Genomic DNA, 14206 nt, shown 5'->3' with positions numbered 1-14206 from the left:
AGGTTTCTTAAAATGAAAATAAAATCTTGGGTAGTCTTCTTGGCAGTTAGGAGTAATTTCCCATCATTTCTTCCTATGACATGGATTTGATTTTTATCTTTTTTTATGCATGAGTAGTTGGCTAGAAGACATCCTGATTTAGAATTGTAGTTAGTAGTAGATAGAGTTAAAATAGTTGTTAGACTTTTCCCTAGAAATACATAATCCTACTCTTTTACTTGAAAGTTGCTAATATCTATATCTGACCTTTTGGTGTTGAGATTCGTATTTATTATCTGAGCAGGATATGAATAATCTTTCTATTTACGCGATGTTTTTCAATTTAAAATGAAAAGTTGTTTTCATATGCCATTATAGAGATAGTTGTTCCTCTAATAGATGTTTTACATGCATCTGAATTGACAATTCTACAGGTATCTTCAGCTTTGTTAGTATAAAAAATATCTGTAATGACATTTAAATGTTTGGTGGAATTCTCTTGATTTGAGGCTACCTCAGTATTCTTTCTCCAACTATTCTTGGGAGTATGCATATCCTCTAAGATTAGAGGAAAAGAGATTATTACATGATCAGAAATCATAATGTCTTCAATGGCAGAGCAAATATAGCAAAGGTTCCTAGAAGAAAGTAAATTATAAATTCTAGAGTAGGAGGATTGAGTGTTTAAAACAAAATTGAAATCTTTAGTTGTAGGATTTGAAAGTCTCCAGTGGTCAGTGAGTTTAGTATTGAAGAAAACGATCTGAATAAGGAGAAATATTTTGTGGGATGGAATTTGAAAGAGGAGAGTCTGCCTAAGAGAGGATCCCTAATTAGATTAAAATTGTTTCCTACAAAAAGAGGTACATTAGCAAATTTGAGAATTTCTGTGATAATATCTCCTAAAAAATAGGTTTGTTTTGTAGGACTATAAATATTGATTAAGTTTAAAACAAATGTATCAATCTAAATTTTTACATAAACAAATCTACCATCTTCATCCCTATGGCAATCTAACTATGGAAATTATCAATTTATGAGAAAAAGAATAGCAACACATATGTGTCCGTCTTTTAGCTGGGGAAGAAACTGATCCATCCTTGAGACACATATAATAATGCTTTATCATTAAAGTGAGTTTCTTGTCTAAAACAAATTTCTGCATTATGTTTTATTCAAGTATTCCGATATTTTTTACCTTTTGACTGGGTGGCGTAATCCTTTAACATTAAGTGATATAATTTTGATAGTATGTATGCCTAAAATGTCAAATATAGGAACTAATAAAAGAAATAATATATAAGTATGATGTTAGTCCCTAACAAAACAGACAATACATGACAAACAAAACATAGAATAATCCTCAACAGGATAGAGAAATAATAGAGAGGTATTTTTTATATTTCTGTGCCTTTAGAAATCAAACTGTAGGCATGTATCACAGAAGAGAGCTGTGAGGTAAATGGAAAAGTGGAAATGGGTGTGATAATAGTTCTTCAGGCCCTGGATGAGATTTGTTGTGGCATATAGGATACCCCTAAGGGGTGCCAGTGTGGAGCATAGGTGGCCATGGAGTAGGACCTTACCACCATTCAAATACAAGAGAACAAGGGCCTGAAGAGCAGTTCCATAGTTGCTTTCAGCAAGTTATGTTTTGACTTTCTTTAGAGGAGAGAACTGGTACCATCCAGCTCTGTTGTGTTTTCAGCAATCTGTTCCTTGAGAGGTGAGTTGGTGTTCCTTGAGAAGTGAGTTGGTTTCAAGGATAATTCCTAGTAAGTTAACATTCGATGAAAGTTGGGTTTTGAAGCTGTCAAGGTTTAGGTCCCTAACCCAGGTTTGAAATGTTTTTGTTTGTTGTTTTTGGCAAATAACAGGGATTCCATCTTGGTTAGGTTGAGCCCCAGGTAAGCACTGGCCATCCACTTTTTGAGGCATTGGATGTCTGAAGCAGAGGAGACTTTCGAGTAGAATTGTATTTCACCAAAATGTTGGTGAATCTTGATGTTGTTGTCTGTGACTAGAGCACCAAGTGCATCTAAGTATAGGTTGAAGATGGCAGGGAACAGTATCGAAGCCTGTGGGCTCCGCAAGTGATGAAGATCTTTTGGGACCTGGAAGTATCCATATGAACAAACTAAGGGTTGGTTGGGAAAGTAAGAGGAGAACCACAGAAGGACATTTTTGATTAATCCCATTCGAGACTCCAGGGTGTTCAGGAAGGTAGGATGATCAACTGTGTCAAAGGCAGCTGAGAGGTCAAACAATATCAGGAGTCATGGGTCATTGGCATATGTGGTCAGGAGGTTATCATCTACGATGTGTAAGGTAGAGGTCTCCATGCTGCAGTGTTATCTGAAGCCAGACTGGTAGTCATGCAGGAGATGGTTAGCATGGTGTGATTTTGGAGTTGAACATTGACTGTATTTTCCACTATCTTGTCGACAAGTGGTAAATGAGAGATGGGCTGAAAGTTGGCATGGTCATGGAGGTTGAGTGTAGGTCTCTTTAGGAGCAGGAGGATCTGGCCTTTCTTGAGAGCTTTTGAAGAATGCCTGTTATTGACACTGCCGGCACAGTTCATTGCTGTAGGGCCCATTGTTGGTCCATGAAGGCTAAAGTCACGCAATATATTTCTCACGTGGATATCCTGAAAATCTAGAATGACTCCTGCACCCTTGACAAAATGTTCCAGCCCCTGCTTTGTTGATTATCCACAATTTTTGTTGTTATGTTTATTAGGAGTTTTCATAATACTGTTACAGAAGGTAAATAGTCAGTATATTAATACAGGGGTATAAAAAAAATGTATGTGTCCTTGTGTAACGTAACTGGTGCTCATGTAAAGCGCTCCAATACTTTCGGGTCGAGTTTGCGCTAAATACATCTGCACAAAAAACAAATGGCTGCGCAATAGAAACATTTGAGTAAGCCAACATTTCTAGTTTGGGTTGCAGCTCCACAATATAGAATATAATAAGCTCTTTTAGTTCAACGTAAGAGTGAGATTTGCTTCATAAAGACCAATCATAGAGAAAGAGAGACAGAAATTACCTTATTGTCTGTTACAGCCTCCGTGTCCCATGATAATGACATCAACCATACATATGAACCGTGTAACTATAAGCAACCATTTAGCTCAGGAGAGAACACAAATAGGCAATAGAAGCACAAAGCTAAAATAACATTAGGGACAGGAACAAGGGAGTAAACGAAGAGGTTCGATATACTTCAGTGGTTGTGTATCCACTATTATTGCTCTAACAGCTCTATGCCCTAGATTTGGAGAAGATGAAATAGCAATGTAGGCTCTTTTAGAAAATAAAAGTGGGCTTTGATGGCCAAAGAAGTGTTACAAATTTCTGACTAGAGATCACATTGTTTTTCCATTTAAGTTCATAGACACTTTTCCACAATGAAACTCAATCAGCTCTATATAATAGTGTGTTCTGCAAGTAACCAACACTTGATAAAAGTAGCATGGTACTATTTTGCTAACTGATGCTGCAAATAAATACGTTGGAATGGCAATTCATATATTGATGAATTAAGTGTAAATGATATATTTTGTGCCCAGTAGTGTTAATGAGTTTTTGATCTCCATTGTAGTTGCATGGTGAAAGTATTATGATGCATTCCATACTGTTAAACAGGAAAGTGTAAAACAACCCTAACCATGTTCTTGTCTTTACAGGCTGGAAAAAGGCAGCTTGTGAGCAGGGATCTAGATACAACATGGGTCGATTTTGTTCAGTTTTACATTCAGATCGGAGGGGAGACCTCTTCTTGTAACAAACCTGACAGCAGAGAGGAAGGCGTGCTTCTGCAATACAGCAACAATGGGGGCATCAGCTGGCATCTACTCGCAGAAATGTACTTTTCCGACTTCAGTAAGCCCAGGTAAAGAGCATTGTAGATTGAAATGCACTCTGCTCTTCTTGATGATGAAGCCCTTTAGAAATTGTCTTTTTTTAAAGGGGCCATCTATAAAGGGAGGGTCCTTTTCAATTATTCTCGCGCATATCCAAAGCACCACAATGCTGTAATGTTTTGAGCATTTTTTATTTTGTACTTTTTGTGTGTATTTATTTAGCACGTGAACTGTGTTGTACTTCACATGCAATAGGGAGTATGTGGTGGTGCATGCAGTTTACAGTCCCATGGGCCCGTGGTCTTGTAGCGCAGGTTAGCAGGACTTATACAGGAGGGTCCATAAATACTATTGCAATACCAATTTGCAAGTTAACTAGACCTTACAAAGTAAAGTATTCTTATCTTTTACAGAGTTTTCATATTTCATTGCAAATTCCTTTAAGGAGCAGGGCATACTGTGAGAACCAGAATATGGGCGAGAAATAAGGAGAAGAGCAGGGTATTGTGTTCCCTTTTGAAAGTTGGGAGGAAAAGGGTGAATTTTCTGTGTGGAATGAGGTTGAACCAGAAAATAGGGGCAACAGATGTGGTGTGGCCATCTCATTCCAGGTCATTACCCACTCTGCCTCCTCCCCTTAACTTTACACATACAAATCATTAATTTCAGGACGGTTAGTCTAATTAGTTCGATGGAAACAAAATAATACTACATGCACAACATTCTTTAGGCCCTAACCAAAATTCCAGGACTAAAAAAAAAGTGTCCGTAATGATCACGAAAGAAGTGGTGATCAGTAATTGATGAGAATGCTAGCCTTTGTTTTTTCCTGTTTAATTTGGGAATTTTTGGGATAGATTGGTTTTGCAGTGGGCAGTGAAGGAAAGTCTGTTAGCTAGATAGTCTAGGTCGTGAGGTGTATAGTTTTTCAGAGGATATTACAATATTTTAAATTGATACATGCTAATAGAGGAATCCAATTAAGGTTCCTGGGTGTGGAGTTGATAATGTCACGTTTTAATTCTCTTATTAGACTGGCTGCTGTTTGAAAGGCATCTTTGAAAGGGATTAGAGGTGTCTCCGGATGCCAAGTGAATCACCTCCTTTGATATGGGATTATGGAATGTTTAACGTTTGTGGTGAATGGCGGCCAGGTGGAAGGATTGAATTGTGGATAAAATGAAATATGGTATTATGCTGATAGTTCTTTTGTTGCTGCCCTGTGCTTTGAAGGATCATTTGGTCAGGTTGAAAGCCAAGAAACTTGAAATTGGTGGAGAGGAAAGTAGTGTTTTAGCAGTCTTCAAGGACTGTTGATATCAGGCTTTTTAACCAAAATATAGCAGCCCAAAATTCATCTGAGCAACTTAGCTCAGATAGTAAACAACCGTTGGAAAACATCAGTTGGTAAGAGGAAACAGTGACCTCACGGTGAAATAATGCACTACGACTTCGACCAGATCTGTCAGTTAAGTCCATTTTGTTACTGAAAGACTTGTACTTTAACACTTAGTTGGGGTAGTGGGGGGAAACCTTGCACCCTGTGACAGGCACCCCATGGTGCCAGCACACTATGCATGGTTGTAAAGAGGGGTCCCATGGGTATCTCAACGGGCCCCAACTGGAGGCCTATGGGTGAAGGGGGGCCTGCTACAGGCCCCCAAAGTCAGAATCAGAAAGCCGTTTTATGCTGGACAAATCTATTTGGAACGGCTGTCAGATTCGGACATCGTAATCGCTTGGTCTGAAACAGTTTCCATAGAGCTGTGCGATCCGGCTCCGAATGACTCGGTCTGTCCGAATGCCGATCGGAACTGATTCGGACAGCCCGAACAGTTTCCTTGCATCGTAGTATGTTGGACATGTATCCGATTAGGTCGGAATCATAGGTTCCGAATCAGATTTGCCGAATCCAAATCCCGCTTGGAGCCTTTCCAAATTCATCGTAATCGACCCCAAAGTTTTAACTTGTGCAACAAACTGTCCCCTGTTTAAAGAAAAGACAGCATTCATCCTGCTGATTGGTCTTTTGATCTTAATGTATCTATTGTATAGAACAATACACCCTGTCTTCCAATGAAATAATAAACATCCATGTAGCATTCAAATTGTTCATAAGAAATAATTTTAGGTCATAGGAATAAGTGGGGAGAAATGGTTCATGTTTTTAGTCCATTTTGTGAAGGTTCAACATTGTTCCTTTATGGTGGTGGTGGGTATACTTGTTGAGTTCAAGTCTTTTGAGTGTTCTATTGATGTGAGGGAGTGAAAGACAAGAGCAATTCAGGGATGTTGTTGCAGATGAATATCATGAACATGTGTGTCTTCTCATGGTTTCCCTTTTTTATTTGATATTGAGCCTACTGATGCAGTGGCTTAAAATGTTTTATTAGCCTTATAAGCAGTTTAGTTATTCAGTCAGTTTGAGTGGTGCTGGATATCTCTGCCTAGTAGATTATGGAGGAAGTCATTCCTGTTCCACATGATGTGAGTCTGGGCAGGCAGTGATCATTGGTTCTCCTGGATGAGATCTGCTATTTGATAGGGCAGGCAGAAACATAATGCTCAGCGGAACTAGAATGATGTCAGAGAGGTCAGTCAGTACTGTGCTCCAAACATTGCAATGGAATGGTTTTGAAGTGTGAGCCTCAAAGTTAGGGGTGTAGGGCCAGATATACTAAGATAGGTTTCGCAAAAAAATGGTCACAATTTACACACTGAAATATTATGAAACCTATGATATTTTGCTAACTCATCAATGTATTAATAGATCAGTTCCCAAAATATCAAATCGTACTGGATTGCAGTTCGACCTATCTCATGAATATAAATGAGGTACGTCGCAAATTGCAACCAACTATGATTCACTGCCATCTCAGGGATGATGGCCTGCTGGGGTCAGCAGTCCACCATGTTGGTGATTTCTTTTAAATAAGGCAGTAATTTTTGGGAAAACAGGAATCATTTACACAAAATTAAAAGTTTCACAAACCTTTTTTTTACGACTGGGTAGTGGTCCCATATTTTTGTCAACATTTACAAAGGGGAAAAGATCCCTTTCAGACCAAGTTTGGTTTGTAAATGGGTTGCTACCTTTATGTAGTCAGTAAAATATTAATGTTTTGCAACCAGATTTCAGAGGCAAATCATTATTATATCCCATTTCAAGTCGCTATTTGAAAGGGACGCATAAAGCACACTCCTCCTAAACAGTGATCTGGTATGTACTCACAAATACAAATTGCCATTTCTGTAACATGTTAGCAAATCCCTATTTGGGTTTGGTACATACCAAAAAGCTGTCTCGTGATTGCCAAAGCCCTGATTAGTGAATCAGTCCAACAGCAAAATAGCTCAGTACATCAGGTCAAAAGCCTCTGTAGAAAGAAGAAGAGAGACTAGACAGACTCAGATTTCTTTCAAGATGTGTGATGTGAGAGGTCACCATCAATGGTCACTATTAATGGTGAGTGGTAGGCGAGCCATGTTTAGCTCAGACCACCTACTGTGCTGTTGGCAGTGAGGATGACTTTTTTTCATCAGGTTGAGTCTGAGGTATGCATTTGTCAATCAAGCCTGGGTAAGGTCATAAAGATCTTGTAGTCAGTTGCCCTCACATTGAGTTGCTCTCCGTTGGTATCAGGTGAATGTTGATTTCATGGGTTGATGACAGCAGCCTGCTCTCTTGACCATTGACCACTTCAGTGCAGGCAAGCCTGCAGTTCTAATGCCAGTTCATATAACTGAGGGCTGGTGTCTGGAAAAGAAAAGAGGCATTGATTTAGGGATGGATGGGAACTCGTAATCCTCTGAAGAGCAATGGTAATGTATTTACCCCATAGTTGTGGTAATGTATTTACCCCATAGTTGTCATTTACTGCAGATGATTCTCCGCCAGGGAAATTACTAGCAGCCTTTCCTAAATCAGGGACATAGTTTTTAGCAACCCAAATTTGAATTGTGAGTTTCGTCATCAGTTAAAGTTGTGCTCCACCATTCGCACTATTAGAGGCTGCCCCTGTTCAATTGCACTGTTGGAAGTTTTGTCATTTAGCAAGAACATTTAAACATTGCCCTTTAAGCGAGATATTAGATTTCACACTGCACGGCTCTCCCATTCTTAGCCGGTGCCTCGCCAGGCAGGAACTACTACCCCAGCCAGTATTTAGACAGACCAGTGTAGTGTGACTACTGAGAGGGTACTCTGAGGTACGTATTGACTGGTGGGTGTTGTAAGGCTTTCAGATTAGCTACGGCTCCCTCTGAGTCTCCCTCCGATGAGTGTTTGGTAATGCCACCTCTGTTGTACAATATCAATTAAAATTAAGTATTCAGAATCTCAATTCTGATCTGTACAAATGGAGAAACAGAGACAGATGATTATATGAGGGAGCCTGTAGCTTTCTTAAGGTGCTTTGAAGTTACTGGAAATCCGCTACAGCAAACAGCATTTTCCTATAAATTGCGGGTATTATTTTCAATTGCATCTTCAACCATAGAATCATCCAAGATTCACACAACAGGCCAAAATCAATATAAGCATGCATGTAGCAATGATGAACAACACAGACTCAATTGTGACATTGACTCATTTGGCAATGCTCCAGGTAACTTGCCACTATTTAAAGACGTGCATTTATGATTGATTTTCGGATCTCCTCTGCAGGTTTGTGTACCTAGAGCTCCCTGCCGCTGCGAAGACCCCCTGCACCAGATTCCGCTGGTGGCAACCAGCGTTTTCAGGAGAAGGCTATGACCAGTGGGCAATCGACGACGTCATTATTTTGTCTGAAAATCAGAAGCAGATCATTCCTGTGGCTTATCCCACCTTACCTCAGGTAAAAAAAACTATTATAAAAAAGTGAGCTGATTAGGTCTCTTATGAATTTTCTGTCGATTGTTATCACAGCTGCTTCACTACTTTTTCTAGAAGACCATACCTCTTTCCCTAATAAACTTTTACAGACATCATGTACGCTGCCAGACAGGTATCATACTGCTCACCTGGAAATTGTCCATTCTTCTAATAAGAAACCCATAGTATTTACTGGGATCGCTGTGATGTCTCCTGTAAATGGTGGAATGATTCACAGTACCTCGCCCGATACCATACATGTTGCTGCTGCTCATATCTAATCATACGTGGTGGGTCCTGAGGCCAGGAATGTCTACTGGTTCTGTGCAAAGCTTTCAGTTCTCCTGCCTTATGAAGGCCAGGGAGCTCAGACACTAGCTGCATGTTGCTCTTCAAACCAGTGTCCTATGGTAAATTATGCTTATCAGACTCCCGTCTCTGTTGGAAACCTTGGAATGTCCTCTTAAGTCAACACTATACTACAAAAAAAGCTCATTTCAATAGCATATTTAGATTATCAAATGGCACATAATAGCAATGAGTGTGGCTTCAGGAGGATGTTTGGGGTGTTAAACCCCCCAAAAAGTGTATTCTGTAGGAAGGAGTTGGGTACAAGTGCTTTCAGTCCGGCATGGTGAGGTGTCTGCCGGATTTCACTTGGGATTTTCACATACACACAGACGAAAACACACGCCAAAAAATTATGTTTCACAAAATCCACGACAAAATGAAACAATCATTGACAAAGCCAAAAGGGTGACAATTAGGGCCAGCTTTGCCAATGCTTGTTTACTAATATTTGTTATTACTTTCCCCATCCCTTTTCTTCTAGTTTTTTTTTTGTTTCTGGCGCAATTGTTCCTGACTTTTTATTTCACGGTTTTCTTATTCTGAATTCATCATGCTTTAACTGGAATAAGTCTCATAATCCAAGCTTTTTACCCTGCCTTTGGTCGGATTTCAAATATTCACATTAATAAGGCCAATGTCTGTAGCAGTTTGGAAGTGCTGAGCTTTCCTGTTTCTAGATGAGCTCAGTGCATCACCTGCCAAACTCAAAGGTCACAAGGGAGAAATCATAGCATGCACCATCATATTTTTTCAGGATGTGACCAAGAGGCACAATGATACTTGCCCTAAGGACACAAAAAATCCTTTCACCAGCCCTGAACTAATATGAGCAGGAACAAAACGTACATGCAATAAGCTGAAAACTGATCATGTATTCTGCAAATGCAAGAATTACATCCATTTACGCTTTTCTATATCTAACAGAACTTTTATGAGAAACCTGCCTTCGACTACCCTATGAACCAGCTCAGTGTGTGGCTGATGTTGGCTAATGAAGGAATGACCAAAAATGAAAGTTTCTGCTCAGCCACCCCTTCAGCAATGCTGTTTGGTAAATCGGATGGGGATCGATTTGCAGTCACGCGGGATCTGACTTTAAAACCTGGATACGTTCTACAGTTCAAGGTATTTTCACTAAATTTTTCTTGTCTCATAAAACGTCTGTCTCAGTTGCATGATACACACATGTAAGAATGTCATGTTTATTCATCTGCAAGAGCTGATTATTTTGGAGCCACGAAATACGAGGACTTCCACAAGCTTAAAAAACATTTCATAATTCCGAAAGAAAAAAGGTAGGAGGATAATTAGATTGAGAAATCCTTATGCCGTAAATCTCACTCTGAGTCATCCTATTTAATAGTTGTTTTACTCTAGGTTGTGTTAATATAGCTCATTCTAGACCAAAGCCAGGGTGACTGAACACAATACAGCATTGATAAACAAACAGAGGAGCATATTTTCAATGTTGTACTGCTTCTGCTAATTGGGGTGTTGCACAATTCACTCTTTATCAGTAAGACTGTGCATTTGGACAACATAAACATCAAAACTGTGCAAGACTGACTCTACGCACACAATCAGGATATATTGGCCGTAGTCCTGGCTTGTTCACATTGCACGACCTGTATCCCTAACCTAGCAAGGTAACAGGTTGTATGTGCTACCTCAGAACATGACTACTTTGACTCCCCAAGGAAATTGTGGAAACAGATTAGTTCCTTTTGTTAGTAATTCATGCATGCCCAAAGGGAGACACAATAAATACTCAAATTGGCATATTAATTATTTATTGAAGCATTATGATTCTTCTGTGAAATAACATGCACTGCAATATCAGTAGAAGCAAACAAAACTGAGTAATCGGCATCACAAGAATCGCAAAGAAAATAAACAGTTCAACCATTGTGCTGTTACATGTATTATCTGCTTGCATATAGGTATGGTTATGCTCCTACCTAGCGCGCCCTTTCCTAACATACCCAGGGTGGGTGAATCTGCCAGAATCCCTTAGAGTGATATAACTCCCCAGTTACCTGTGGGTATGTTTCATCGGGGGCCCGTCTTGGTGTAGAGCTGGACACCATCCTTCTCAGGAGGTAACCAGGATTCATCTGAGCTGGAATTCCAGCATGATGCGTCTTCTAAGTGTGACCAAATTGCTCCTCTGTCTAAACAAAAGATTGATGTTGTTTATGTAATAACCTTCACCCATGTTACCATGCTGAAGCCCCAGCCAGGCTGCCATTATTGATTCTATCTTTACAAAGCTGACATTAAGTGGACTATACCTAAAATCAGCATTTTGAACAGTCAACGTAGCCCTCGTACAGAATGTTCAAGGCTCTGATAATATGCCTATGAAGAAATGTAAATGTAAGAAAAGCCGTTTCACAGAATACTATCCCATACAGGCACAAAAGCAAATGTGTGTCAAGTGTCAATGTTCAAGGAAGCTGTCAACTTTAAACGTGGGCATGAAAAATGGTGGTGTTCGTGCCTGGGCCTAAGTGACCACACAACATTTTTTATTTTATTTAGAAGTGTGATAAATTGGGTTGTAGGTTGAATAGGGTGCTGGCCCAATTCAAGCAAGAGCCACAATCCCTGTCAGGGTGAACCACAAAACTTACTAAATTAGCCTGTGCTTGGCCCTCAGTTAGCTTGTCACAAAAGCAGTCAGGCTTAATGTAAAGGCAATGTGTATAGTAGTTGTGCCGTTCATAAACAGTAATAAAGTGAAAACACAACAGAAGAAAATTCCCACACCATTTTAGAAAAATAGAGTAAGCTTTAATACATTATTTGACACCCAAATGAAAAAAATTCAATAAGTAGAACGAGGAGTTATGAATTTTTAAAGTTTAAGGTGAAAAATAGCATCTAAATGTTCAAAGTGCCAACTGCGGACATTTAGTAATGGAAGACCAGGGCAAAGTCACAAAATATGGTCGACCCTGATGTAGCGCAAGCCCAGTTGGCGCTTACTTACAGACTTAAAAGAAATTTTAACAAAAAGTCTCTGAGAGGTTAGAAGTGCAGTGGGGCAAGGCTGCAGGCTGTGTACAAGGAGGAGGCTTCATCGCCGGGGAACCTCTGGACAAAGTTGCTGTGAAGATTTCTTCGTTCGGAGTTAGTTTCTTTTTGAAAGTCAGAAATCTCCAATGAGACGAGGCTGGAGGCTGTAGCCAATTAGAGTTTCACAGGGCCAATTACCCCTTTGACGAAGGGGCGATGAACAGGATTCGCAGCTGCATAGAAGAACATAGCAGGAGCTGTTGCGAAGTCAGGCCAAACAGCGATGCACCTTGGGCGGATAGACGAACAGGTAGGTCCCAGTCTTCCCTCGGTTCTCAGTGCAGTTTTAACCAAGTTTTAACTTGTGGCTATCTGGGCACCTTTAGCACTACCACCAAGATTTAAGGTCGAGAGTGGCACCACTTGCGGGGTTAAGACTCATCAGGCTGGGTCCAGTTGCAGGTTCAAGATGGTTAGAGCCTTTTTTGACCCCAAGGCTCAGAATAGGAGGCCAGCCAACTAGTCCACTGTTGAAAGTGCTGCGTTTGAGCAGTGGAACAGGGCTTAAGTAGCATAGCAGGCCTCTGAGGGTGCAAGGCGGCTCTAGACAGCAAAGCAGTCCTTCCAGGCACAGCAAAGCAATCTTCTGGAGTACATGGCCGGCCTCATCAGCAGGCAGTCCTCTGAGTGTCCTTCCGTACATCCAGAAAGTGAACTGAAGAGTGGGTCTGAGGGTCCTAGCTTTATACCTGGTGTCTTCTTTGACATAGGAGACGTTTCTAGATAATACTCTTTGAGGTGCTTGAAGTTTCCTGCTTATCCTGCCTTGGCTCTTGGCTGTCTGCACAAACAATGCAGGGGTTACAAGTCATTTGTGTGAAGGCAAGGAACACCTATTCTGTTGCTGTTGGGGCTGTCCCCAACTCTGCCCCCATCCTGGCTGTTGAGGGTCCATCCAGGCACACCTAATTCCTCTATTGTGTGACTCTCTGGAAGGAATAAGCAAAGTCCAAATGCCAACTGCACTCAGTCATGTGACCCAAGGACAGATTGAAGGCACCAAATAGTTAGGGCAGAAAAATCCCCAATTTCGAAAAGTGGCATTTTCAAAATTGTAACTTCAGCTCTGTCTTTGCCATTAAACTGAACTAATCCGTACTTTTTTTGATCTAAGTAAAGTTAAGAAAATATGCCTGTCAGAGACCACCCTTCTTTTTATAAAACTTCAATGAAGTAGTGTTTTGCTGAAACGCAATATGCAAATGAGGGCACTTTCTTTTAGCATGCGGGACGATTTTTATTCCCAATGCAACCCTGTCTGCTGCTACCAAAGTAATAGAACCATAATTTGTATTGAGTATGTGTTAAAGTCAGGGCTGCTGCATGTGCTTTCGTTGCTGGAAATATGTATGCTTACTTTGTTATCATGAATTGGTGTGGTGCCAAATCCCTCCAGGAGGAGCACCTGGGATTTGTTTGGTGTGCAAGTGATCATTTGGCAATGTCTCTTGCACTCAGTAGGTTACATTCAATAACTTTTCCTGTTTTCATATCAATAGTAGTCATCTTAATTCTCCTTCATAAGTCAAGTGTTGGATGACCAGTGCTCGAAGCTTAGGACTCATTTTCAATGTAAAATATTTCACATTGATTATTGTGGTGGAACTTTAAAAGTGTCATTTCATATGTATTTATGTAATCTATTTGGATAATACATGAACAAACTCGCAATTGTGTTATCTCGCCAATGGTTTAAGTATTACTGGTCTTATTGAGATAAGGTAATGATGGTAAAGTTGACCTTAGTGATAAATTACTAGTAACACTTTGTGTTAATTTCAGTCAAAGAATAGAGAATGGATAAGTAGTTTGAAATACAGTTGTGGACCGAATCTGAGCACCTGTCGAAGACATTAACTTGGCGAAAAGTTGTAAATTAGTGTCCTCCCGCATTTTAAAGTGGCACATGTTCCAAATGAAATGGAGCACCACTTTATGTTAAAAAGAACCCTGTATTTATGGAAGTAAAGACTCAAATTATAGATGGTGAATATTTAGATCAGAGAGTGCTTAATAAACCCTTCTGCTGCTATAATTTGGAATTGTGAATACATTTTTTGGGCAATTTTAAC

At 40.0% G+C, this 14206-nt stretch overlaps 1 protein-coding gene across 1 annotated transcript in view; it reads left to right on the top strand.

Annotated features, from left to right (window-relative positions):
- The window catches only part of RELN (reelin), a 1711021-nt gene that overhangs the window by 1219347 nt on the left and 477468 nt on the right, over window positions 1-14206 (top strand). Inside the window, exons 25-27 of the mRNA XM_078679027.1 lie at window positions 3674-3879; window positions 8517-8688; window positions 9981-10181. Of these exons, the coding sequence (XP_078535153.1) occupies window positions 3674-3879; window positions 8517-8688; window positions 9981-10181 (579 nt within the window). The remainder of the gene's footprint in view (window positions 1-3673; window positions 3880-8516; window positions 8689-9980; window positions 10182-14206) is intronic.

This window comes from Lissotriton helveticus, chromosome 1_1 (assembly GCF_964261635.1).
Source record: "Lissotriton helveticus chromosome 1_1, aLisHel1.1, whole genome shotgun sequence".
Taxonomy (NCBI): Eukaryota; Metazoa; Chordata; class Amphibia; order Caudata; family Salamandridae; genus Lissotriton; species Lissotriton helveticus.
This window is presented reverse-complemented; position numbering and strand designations above follow the sequence as displayed.